At 41.7% G+C, this 12,164-nt stretch overlaps 1 protein-coding gene across 2 annotated transcripts in view; it reads right to left on the bottom strand.

The window, feature by feature from the left end:
- Positions 1-645: 645 nt before the first annotated feature.
- The window catches only part of kank4 (KN motif and ankyrin repeat domains 4), a 71,153-nt gene continuing 59,634 nt past the window's right edge, over positions 646-12,164 (bottom strand). For both annotated transcript variants that reach the window (XM_083969497.1, XM_083969496.1), the window contains exons 5-10: positions 9,259-9,543; positions 7,281-7,365; positions 6,642-6,861; positions 6,365-6,507; positions 5,597-5,797; positions 646-898 (exon numbers count right to left, since the gene is read on the bottom strand). In XM_083969497.1, coding sequence (XP_083825623.1) covers positions 782-898; positions 5,597-5,797; positions 6,365-6,507; positions 6,642-6,861; positions 7,281-7,365; positions 9,259-9,543 — 1,051 coding nt within the window. In that variant the 3' untranslated portion in view covers positions 646-781. The remainder of the gene's footprint in view (positions 899-5,596; positions 5,798-6,364; positions 6,508-6,641; positions 6,862-7,280; positions 7,366-9,258; positions 9,544-12,164) is intronic.

Below are 12,164 nucleotides of genomic sequence, written 5' to 3'. Positions count from 1 at the left end.
GTTGTAATTTATACTCTTGGACATATCATTTCTTCTGGACACCGATTATTAGAGGATGATTTTACTGTACACAAACAATAAAAAAGTGCAGTAGAAAATACAGTTTCTGTGTTTGTATATGATTATAATCTGTTAGAATAACATTCTACATATACTATGTTCTCAATAATGGCTTATGTCCAGATATGAAAAGGACGATGTCAATGACATAAATGAAAAGGAAAAAAAAAATAGAAATCATGTCATATTTAATATTATATATATATTTATATATTGAAAGGTAGATCATGTGCTTAGTATTTTGCTTGACAAGCTAGTTTGATGATAAGAAGCAGCAGTTCGTCAGAGTATCTCTTCTTCCATGTATATTCTCCCTCTGTCCCCTGTGTTACTTCCTGTCGATCATACTTGTCACTATGGCAACGTTTTTGTCGTCAACCTGACCAGCCCCCTTTTTTTTTGTTATGTCTGTCCACTGAGTGGTTGATGCAGCATATCCATAAACACCCACAGGGCATGTTGGCAGAGACATGGAAGAAACATGTGGGCGTTCACTGCAGGATGCTCCACAGTCACAGAGGTTTTTTTTTTTTTTTTTTTTTTTAAGTATGTGAGCTCCCATAATTCCTTGGTAAACAGAGTATATCCACTTTTTGCACTGGTCAAACAGATGTTATGTCCTGTATTAGTGTGTCTCTATCTTTTTCACCGGCCCTCGGTGTTGGTGCACAGAGGGTCGAGGCTGAGAGTGGTTTGGAAGAGCGAAGGTGGTCGGTCCGGCTCAGACGAGGTCTGTAGACGAGGCCTCGGAGGCCACGGCCTCAGTTTGGCCCGTCAGAAGGTCGACTATGTCTTGGTGAGAGGCTCCTTCTGCCACCGACACCGCGGTCTGATTATTCTGAGGGAGAACAGAGAGTTAGAGGGGTTAAGTTTTTATATTAAAAAAACATTGCAGTGACTGTTCTTATCCTGACAGTGGCAGTGTTGCGTTGCTCTTTCTGCAGTGACTGGCCATCACGGTTACACAGGTACATGGTGCAGCAGCGAGCCTGATGCTGATCCAGAGCTGGGCTCAGTCAACTGGATACAGTAGAGGTGTCAGCATTCAGCCTCTCACAAAACACGGTGGAGCTTGAGATTTGTTGCATTGCTGTAAATCTGATCTAATAAAATCACTTCCAAAATCAAACATCAGAACGTGCCACAAAGACTGTAATAGTATCCTGGTAAGCTCCTTTTGCATCATGCAGAAATTGCCCGTATAATAAACCAGAGTTGAATCATAAGCCCGGGGAGGTTTTTTTTAGGATGTCATGAAAGGGAAATGGAGGAAATGCTCCAATGCTTACAAAATCTAACATTTTGTCATTTAATATAAGGATATTCTACAGTAACTCCTTTATGATCCCACGCATACTGCAATTTTATTTAATATTCGGACAGTTATATATATTTCTTAGTTCAGGCTCTGTGCCTGAGCACATTCAATTTAAACTGAAATAAGAGACACTACATTAAAGTGTCAAGTCTCAGGGGTTTAATTTAAGCAGACTCACTTGCATATAGAAAGAACTGTGAGGAAGATGTGGGCCTTTAACACAGATGAGGTCAAAGGTGAGGGGTTGAAAAGTAATATGATGAACATGAATTCAAACATGATCAAAGTGTTAAAGTCTTTGACCCATCAGCAGCTTTGTATCTTTCCCTGGTGAGTCGTTCCCAGGCCTCCACCTCACCCACCCTGAGCTCCAGCTTGTTGTAGGCAGGGCCCTTAAATCAGATTAAGATCAGCTGATTGACTGAGCCAGTCCGGGGTATATTCCACATATTCACCCCGAGAAGCTCTTTGGCTGCTCATATTCGGTCGTCCTGCTGAACGATGAAATGTTGTCTAATGTTGTTTTGATCCATTTGGCTGAACCTGAGCACACTGAGTGCTCCTGTGCACCTCTCTGCATTCGTCCTGTTGCTTCCATCAGAAAGTGAAATAATCAATAAACGCAAGTGTGGCACTTCGGTTGGCAGCCGCACAGGAGGAAGTCATAACAGAACCAGCACCTTGTTTGACAGATGAGGTGGTGGTTTTAGGTCACGAGCTGTTCCTCTTTTCCTTTTTTTTTAGACACTTTCCCCCCACTCCATCTTGCTGATTGAGGCTGATTCTGGTTTCATCAGTCAGTCACAGAACTTTTCCTTTCTCAAAACTTACCCAACTATTGATTTTGGCAATCCAGCCACGTTTGGCATCTCTCTGATTGATTTTTATCCTCATTATTATCTTCTTCGTTTGCTCGATCACCTCTTTACTCTTCCTACAGCTCCACCTGAATCTAAACAACAGCTCTCCTAATGGATCCTAAGAAACCAGTCATGTCAGTATTAATCTTAAACCTAAATTATTATTTTTTTTAAACTTTGTCTAATGAAGTATTTTAATAACTGTATGTTCCTATTTCCTTCTGTTATGAAATATGTTTTGTACCTGAATGTTTGTAATGTGTGAGCAGGTGTATATATGCTCATGGATATGGATGTTTTGTTATGTAAATTGACAATTTTTTTTATCTTTTTATTGTTCTTACTCACCTGCCAAGGGACTACGGATGGAAAGTAGCTAGTGAGCTAAATCTGTTACAAAGCATCTTCTCTCATTTTGAGACTAATGTTATGTTGTACATTGCCCCTGATACAACTTAAACTTATTAAACCATAAACTAAACTAAACTCTCAGCCTCAGTCAAAAGTGTGAGCTCTTCTTTGCATGAACCAACTTTTGACATAACACACAGTTGCACCATGAAACATTTAGTAGCCAAGTGTCCAATTAATTCTGCACCTCTGCAATTTGGGGACTATGTGTTAAAAGGCCTTTATCTTGGCACACAGTTATTTCAAGTTTGACTAAAACCTCTAATCAAAAGTGAGACCGTGGCTTTAATGTCTGCCCCAACATTTTATTTATTCATTAAATGAAGTAATTGTTCAAAGACTGGTTTTTGTTGCATCCATAGCCAATATCCTCAGTTATAAAGCCCTTATAGTGTTGTATTGTTCCCAGCATGTAGTTGTACCTGCACTAATAGGCATCTAGAGCATTTCTTGTCTCAAATTTTGCTGTAACATGAAAAATATCTGTCTGCTCGTCACTCTAAGAGCAGGAACACTAATAGATAATTTTCTCCAGTGTTTTATGCTGCTACTTTTTCATGTCAGAGGATACCATCCAGCTGGTTGGATCCAAAATTAGAGGACTGATACCTCAGCAAATGTCAAAATGAGAGAGATAAAGCTTTATTTGTGTCACTGTGAATAACATTCCTAACACAACACACCTCTAAGATCTCTTTCTAGTCTTAAGATGGGTTTTGTGCTCGACACTGAGACATCAGTCAAGAGCCACAGCTATAAATGTTCATGGCTGAGTAAACTGGCAATGTTCTACAACGCTGTTTGTAACTTCCTGCATCACTCTCACTGGTTGTCTCTGTGGTTTCCATTTATTCTTTTCATTAAAGACTACAGATTAGAGATTACAGCAAACTAGAGCAGACAGGGGCTGCACACTGAGCGAGACATCTTGTCTCATGGGGACGCAGATGTCTCAGAACAGTGTGACTGGCTGCTCTGCATTATACTATGTGTTAATTGCATCAACCTGTTAAAGAAGCTGCTTGACTTGCCAGCATATAATTCAACATGGCATAATTCAACAAAGCTGATTATTTTGTTTTCGGTTTTTAAATGATGTTTTCTCATCACTGCCCCTAAATATAGAGTGTGCTCATGTGTCATCATGGTGTCGCACAGCAAATAACCTACAAGAGGCATCTGGTCATATCCTGTGGTAACTAGAATCAGTGCCCACAGGTGGATTCAGGTGAGGGGGCGGGGCTTATCAGATGTTACATGAGCACCAGCAGTGTTGCATCAGTGTTTACAGGATTGTTTGCAATGGAAAAGCCCACTGGGGGATCAACAGTATAGGGGAATCAATTAATTGACTGTATAGCTGTACTGTACCTTCCTTTACTGGACACCTATTACTGAATGTTAAAGGACTAGTTCACCAAAAAATGAAATTCAGTCATAATTGACTCACCGTCATGCTGATGAATACTCTGAAGTAGTTTTTTATTCCTCAAAGTGCATCTGGAGACCCGGGAGGTCGATTTGTAGTCCAACGAAATCCTTATATGAGAGTCAATAGCGCCCGACACAAAAAGGTCAATAAAACTACACAAAAACCTTGTAATATTCCTCCTTACTGCTCGTCCACTGCAATCCAAGTGTCCTGAAGGGATATAGTCCAGTGTTTACTTGAAACGATATCATTTAGGACATTTTTACAGCCTAAACAGTCCTGTATTGAATGTACCTCACGTTCACGCAGGACTGTTTAGGCTGGAGGAATATTACAAGGTTTTTATGGACCTTTTTGTGTCATATAAGGATTTTTTGGAACTACGAACCCCCCTCCCGGGTCTCCAGATGAACTTTGACTACTACTACTCCGGAGTATTCATCAGCATGAGTGTGAGTCAATAATGAAATGAATTTCATTTTTTGGTGAACTATTCCTTTAAGGGAAGCCTAAGCTCTACACTGTGAGTCAGGCACTAGGAGCCATGTGACCACTCCTGTGGTACAAGCAGAAAATAAGTAGGTGTTGATATGAAGCAGCCATCCTTGATATCTCTGGAGGACTTAACCTTTTCAAAATTAAACCAAAGTCTTTCTCGCCACTCGCTAAATTAACTTCTGTTGAGGTTAGAGGTGAAGCCATGTTTTCATCTGCAGAGAGCCGCTCTTGATTTGACTTTGTTGTTTTATACACGGTTTTTAAACACACGAGCATACTTGATGTGGTTGAGCTATATTCTGTTATTTATACAACACTATTATAAGCTTGGCAACACACTAAGGCGACAGTTCACCCATGAGGCTACATGCTCAAACATCAGTGGAGCAGTCAAGCAAAATATAGATGTGCATTGGTGAAAGCCAATAAATATGTTCTTTTTATGTCCTGTTACATTATAAGAAACTATTTTGAGGACAGATTTATTGTATGTCACTTGGGGAACACACTCAGAAACATTGGTAACGCTTTACTTGAATATTCATAAGATTGACATAATACTGTCATAACCATGACATAACGCCTGTCATAAACATCAATGAATACTTATGACAGTTGTCGTTAAGTGTCATTCGGTAAGTTATGTCACTTTTGATGCAAAGTTGACATTGTTTGAGATGTCCTTGTTATGAGAAGTTGACATAAAGACAACATAACCTGTCATAGCGGACCTAATTGCCAAGATTTTAAGTTCTCATAACAAGGACATCTCAAACAATGTCAACTTTGCATCAAAAGTGACAAAACTTACCAAATGACACTTAATGACAGCTGTCATAAGTATTCATTGATGTTTATGACAGGTGTTATGTCATGGTTATGACAGTGTTATGTCAGTTTTATAAACACGCATTCAAGTAAAGTGTTACCGAAACATTTTGATCTTACAATAATCCAGTTGAAGGTGTAATTTAAACTTTTACAGTACAACGCCACCACGCCGTCACTGTACCGTACCTTGTCCTTCAGGGTGATGTCACAGCGGCCTGTCTCCAGCAGCAGACGGACGAGGTGCGTGTGTCCGTGCTCGGAGGCGCACATCAGGGCCGTGGATCCCTCGCGGTCCTGGGCATTTACATCTGCGTTGCAGCTCAGGAGCAGCTTCACCATGGCAACACGGCCGTGGCTCACTGCAAGCATAAGAGCCGTCTGGCCTGCCTAGAGAAGGAGAGCGAGAAACACAGCGAATTAGAAGCAAACAGTGAGAGAGAGGGGATGTGTGAAGGGGCGGGGGGGGAGAGATTAGGAGAGATATGAAGTGAAGTGGAGGGAGGAAGAAGATAAAACAGATTCAGGAGATCTGAACCTTTTTTTTTCTGGAGCAACTAATAATTAACGAGACGTCTGAATGCAGATTATTTAAAACTATACTGACAAAACTTGAGAGCTCCTGCGACCTCAACACGCCCGTGTAGCCTAAAACTGTTATCCGTTGTTGCTTATCAGTTCAGTTTGCTTCCCACTAGATGAGAGAAAACAGCTGATGTTGTGTGTGTTCCTGTAAAGTGACCCACTTTATGAAAATGTCCCAGCATCCCCCTGATTTCCCCGGAGGATTTAATAAATTCCCATACTTACTGTGCCCGCAATTCAGCTTCCTTGACAACAACAACAACAACAACAGCAGCAACATCTCATACATTACATTACAGCGAGTCCCTTGATTTTCTAGTCTAGTCTAGTCCCACAACCGTAGCAGCAGGAGCCCATTTCTAGGTGTGATACCTGTCTGGACCGAGCGTCGACGTCCCCCAGTCTCAGTAGTTGTTGTGCCACCTCCAGGTCGTCGGGGCTCTCGGCAGCTGTTAGAGCGGCGAGCATCACCGGAGTGTAGCCGGCCTTGTTCACATTGTCTGTTTCACATAGACCTGAACAAACACAACACAGTGGAACAGGAGACATTTCACGCAGAGTCACAGCAGCTAATCCGAAGCACAATATCTCGCCTTTTTTGTCTGCATGTGTGTGTGTAAATCCAGCTGTGTGTGTATTTGCATCTCACCGGTGTCCAGCAGCAGTTTGACCACAGGGAAGTTTGAGTGCGACACGCTGTAGTGGAGGGCCATGTTCCCGTTACCGTCCGTCAGGTTGACGACGTACGGCAGCAGAGTGGGCGTGGTCAAGCCCACTTGTCGTAGGTATAATGTGACGGTATCGGCCTGCGAGTCTTTCTGACTGGAGACCTTGAACCACTCCTGGTAGAGCACCAACAAAACCTGACGCTGCAGAGAGAGAGAGAGATAAAAGACATAAATGTAAAAGCCGCCTGTGGCTGCAGTTTTATTGCTCCCAGAACATCAGTTTTTCTGATTGGGTTGTTGAGTAGTTTCCATTTTCAGTCAGAGGGAAAGCGCTGTAAACCACATTACTCCACATTATCCTATTCATTGAAGTCAGAAAACTCTATCAGAACATCAGAGGAGAACTCAAAGCTTTTTCCTCTAAACAAAAATTGTTTTTTAATTCTGTTTCAGAGGAAAAATTTAGAAAAGGAACAGAGAATAATTTTTAGAGAATGAAAAAACGACAAGTTAGAAAAGCCTAGAGGATGGTTTCAATAAACACAAACCTTATTTTTGGAGACGAATCAGCACAGATTCACTGCGCACAACTTTGCAGAATCAAAAGGAAACATTTTTACCATTTCTTTATCGGGGGATGAAACCTCCTCCATTCGGTCCTTCACATAGAGGCAAGCGTCTATAAATCCTTTGTCAACTTTCTCCCTGAGAAGAAAGACCAGACGACACGGTAAGGAGAACTGGTTTGTGGCCGATCTTTGACAAATTTTGAAATATTTTTTTTTTCCCACATCTGTTCTTTCCATTGTTTTCTTTACTGCTTTCTCCAGTTTAAATATGGAAATACCATCAAGTCTGGATAACATATGGCCAAGAGAGACAGCTACTACTGGTTCGTGTGTAAATTCTGCCCAGGATGAAAACAAAAGATAAAAGACGCCTTTGCGGGGGCTTCTCTCTCTCACACACACACACACACACACGCATCAGTCAACAGTCTGACACATTGATAGCACATGCAAACCTCAGTGGTAACAGTTTACACTGATTCACTGGCCAGCTCATACTGCTCGTCCATCACAATCAGTCATACTGTACATCTCATGCCGCTCTAAGCCTGGATAGGTCACAGTGTGTACTGTACTACTGTGTGTCCTCCAGCTAACACACACACACACACACTCATACATGCACGCGCACCACACAGGCACACACACACACACACACACACACACATAAGAATGATCAGACCAGTGCTGAGTGATGGCTTAATATAACTCCTTTCTCCCAGAGGCCCCATCTACTATCCGGCCCCGCGGCCCTCAGCCCTGTCCACACATCTGAGACAGATAAGTGATCATTCACTGACAAGGAGGACGACGCTGCCGGCTATTTGCTTATTGTCCCACATACTCTGGCACTTCTTCGGGGGATGAAGTGTGAATGTGTGTCTGCGTGTCTGTCTGAGACCTCTATTAGAGTGAGAGCAGTTTATACTTAAGTGTGTAGGAGCAAGTTGTGTGAAGCTTTTAGATTGATGTCTATGTGGATCAAAGTGTGTATAAAACTGAGGCTTAAGTGTGTAAAGTGTGGCACTGAGTCTGTGAAAGATATTAAAGGAAAGTAGGGATGTATGAGTGTGTGTTAATTGGATTTTTTTCTGTGTGTGTGTGTGTTTGAGGCCCACCATATATAATACAGCGTCATTCAGCACCTGGTCAACACAAAGTACGTGGGCTGCAGCTGAACACTAAACAAAGCGCTCACTTGTGCCTTCCTGACACTCACTGTCGCCTTTACGCCTGCATGGAGCGGGAGGAGGTCGTACAGTACTGTATCACGCTTTAATTACAGCTACACACAGTTCATTCTGTCGTTTAGTTTATAATGCCACGACGGTGGGAAGCTCGTTTCATTACTGGATATGAGACTATTACGAGCAGTCGTCATGATTACGTTCCTCTCATTTACTGCGATTCTAGCTTTTTTTTATATACTGTAACATGTGTCGAGATGATGCGACTAAGTATCCACAAGTGCACATTCAGGCGTTGAAATGTGCCGACATGCAACACTTAAGTCCACTTCTGTGCAACCGACAGACTAGTTTTAGCACCGACGTTAATCAGTCAATTAGTTGAAGCACTAATATTAGTATTCATGTCCACACGCTACACAATTATGGCAGAACCTCCACAGATGGTTATTATATAATATCAACAATCTGCACTTTTTAATGAGCCTGATAAAAATGTGACACTACCAACATAATTAACTAGCATATTCTTTGATAAATAGTTTTTGGGAAATAAACTTTGAAAATGAAAATGTCATCTGATTGTCCAGTTTGTTTGATCCTATGTGTTTATGTGGATTTGTTTTTATGTGCAAATCAAGTGATGTATTTCCATCTGAGTGATAGGATATTGTCAATTAGTGTTCTCCAGTGTGCTCTACTAAACTGCTTGCAGCCTTGACAAGCACTCTGAGTTATCTGAAGGGCATCACAGATGGCTAGTTACATTTCTGAGGAGGCACATATAAGCTATGATGGTGGTGGCTACATGCATTTACTGCCAGTTCAGCTGTGTGACTCACATGTCAGCCTGCTCCTCCTGCAGCTCCAGGCTGCCCTCTGGATCCAGCAGGCCTCTGTCAGCCTCCTTCTCCTCAGCCACAGCACCTCCTCCCTCAGCCGAGACCTCTGCATCCTTTCCCTGGATCTCTGCTGCCTCCTCAGGCTTCTCTGGTGGCTCAGGCTCAGGCTCAGGCTCCTTTTCCTTCTCCTTCTCCACCACCTCTGGCTCTGAGCTGTCCTCCTCCTCCGCCCCCACCTTTGACTTCTCATCACCACTGGACTCTTCGCTGGATGTCGTCTCATAGCTGGAGGAGGACACAAACAAGTGCAGATATGCTCTAATTTAAGCCTTGATACCAAAATAAGCCAAAAATATTTCTTCCTTGCTGAAGCGTTTTCACAGAAACAGACCAATCAAAAGTTATTTTTTATTTTTTAAAGTTGGCCTTTGGAAGAGTTGACCTATGTTTATTCACTAAAAGTAAGCATGTACATAAAATTGAGCATGTACATAAGCAGCCACATCAATGAAACACCTAAGCCAAGTCAAGTAAACTTTGGCTGAGGCTGGATAAATACTAACAGGTCATTTCCTTCTAAACCTCAGATGTGAGATGAAGAGGATGCTTGTCTAACGCAGCCATGGCCTCAAAAAACCAAAATATCCTTCAGACAGTTAAACATATACATAAAAAAGTCCATAGGTGTGTTTGAACACATGAATATGAACCTTTAAACATAACGCAACCTTGTCCAGCGAGGAAGGCCGATGGTATATTTAGAGCGCCAGGTGTGTGTGTGTGAGAAGGTGGATGATCATTGAGGTGTATCATGAAGGAACGCCTGTGAGACCAATGATCAGATAAGTATACTGAATGCCACTGATTCATGCTTATTTGTAGACACACACACACACACACACACACACACACACACACATGGAGACACCGCACCACAAGAGGCGTTCAGGGGCCACAACATTCCCTGGATTCCAGAGGAGCTCAAGGGAGAACAAAGATAGGGTAGAACATCCACAGAGAAGAAACACAAACAGCAGCCCACTTCCTGGTGCGGGCAGAAGCCTAAAGATAGTCAAGAGAAAATATTGTTCTCTGACACTTGTCTCATTATAAATAACACATGTTCAATTTAGTTTGGAATCGAGCGGCGCGACGCAGAAAACGGGGAGATTTTCTTGGGTACAGATGTTCAGAATGCAAAAGAGACTGCAACTCGATGGCAGTCGACGGCTCTTTTGTAATACCACTGATAATTTGCTGTTTGTTCTGGGGAATGGATATGTTTGCAGATCCTACTGAAGCAGCGAGGGAGGAACGGACCTCATCACAACGCTTTGCTCTGAAAAAACAAAGCAAAGGCGAAGCGGGTCGTAAAACAGTGAAGCTCAGGAATGTAAGAACAGAAACGCGAGAATAAAACAAATCTCCTGGTGGCAGCTGTTTCCTTGAAATACAGAAGCTAATACCACCAAGGCATGTCAGCCATGACTGTCCATAGAAGCGATGAGGAATACATGACATAGAGAAAACAAAATAGAATGGCTCTGTTTCATTATCTATAGAATAAAAACATTTTTACAATCTACTTAAGTATTAAAGTTGCTCTATTGAAGTAACTCTTTTGCTTTTACTCTTATGATCCATTATATTGGCGACTCATATTACATTGCACCTAACACCCACAGCTCTATTCAGCAGCCTTACCATTAGGACTGATATACAAAAAAAATATAAAAGATGAAAAATCCCCTGACTGCTATAGCTTTGACAGAGATGTAGATCAGTGTCAAGCCACATGAGCATAAAATGAGAAAATTACTGTATATGCAGTGTGTGTGTAGCTGTGTGTGCTTTCTATTCATCTTCAAATGTGTGTTTGTTACGTTATATGTCTCTGCGCACAGTGATTTTTATGGGGAAAGCACTTTCCATCGTCTTCCCCACAAAATCAATCTTAATTTTGGTTCTGCGTTGGTTTCTGGTTGACTTTAGCTTCACACTTAGTTTAGGCAATTGGTTTTAGGGTGAGCCGAAGTTATGGTGTGAGGTTGGAGGAAAGCATCCAGGGAATTTTAGTCGGTGCAATGAATGTCCTCACAAGTTGCAAAAACACACGTGTGGATACAGGTGCTTCATGTTATAACTGTAGCACCAGGCAGGCGCATAACTATATCAGACGAGCCAGAAAGAATAATCTCCCTGCCTAGATACATACCTTTGTTCTTCCAACCACTACCATCTGCTTTCTTAAAACTCATCAGCTTTTATGAGAACAGTTGCAAACACACACACACACAGACACACACAAACCTGCGATGCATCCAGCACCTCCAATTGCTGGCATAAGCACCTTTGCACAAAGCACTAAGGAATCATGAACATCGATAAAAATATGCGCGCACACCTCACAAAATGTACAACACATCTTCATACACACACACGTACACACATTTACTCTTGCAGTGGAAGAAACAAGGTCAAATTCAGTGTAGTGTTCACTTCAGGTGTTCCCTAATGACACACTTAACAACATAAAGTACATGGTTGAGACACAGCTGGACTTAGTTCATTGTTGGCTGTGGGTGAACTCATTAACAATGAGAAACTGTAATAACTGAAAGATAATTAAAAAGAGATTCATCATTACCAATTACTGTACATCATTAATATTTTTTCCTGAATAGCCTGAGGATCTGTGACTATCAGCCTTCATTTTGCTAACAAGTAACTGTTACTAACAACAACAAAAAAACTGGGATATATTACTGCTTGAAAATCCAATAAGGCAAATACAGTATACACTTCTGAGTGTCACTAAAATGTTCTGTGCTTTTACTGAATATTTGGATTTAAGAAGCCATAAATGTGATTGCTTGTACTGTTGCTCTTTTCGCAAGAAAAAACAA

Source organism: Trachurus trachurus (genome assembly GCF_905171665.1).
Source record: "Trachurus trachurus genome assembly, chromosome: 4".
Lineage (NCBI taxonomy): Eukaryota > Metazoa > Chordata > Actinopteri > Carangiformes > Carangidae > Trachurus > Trachurus trachurus.
Note: the sequence above shows the minus strand (reverse complement) of the source record. Positions and strands in the feature narration are given on the sequence as shown.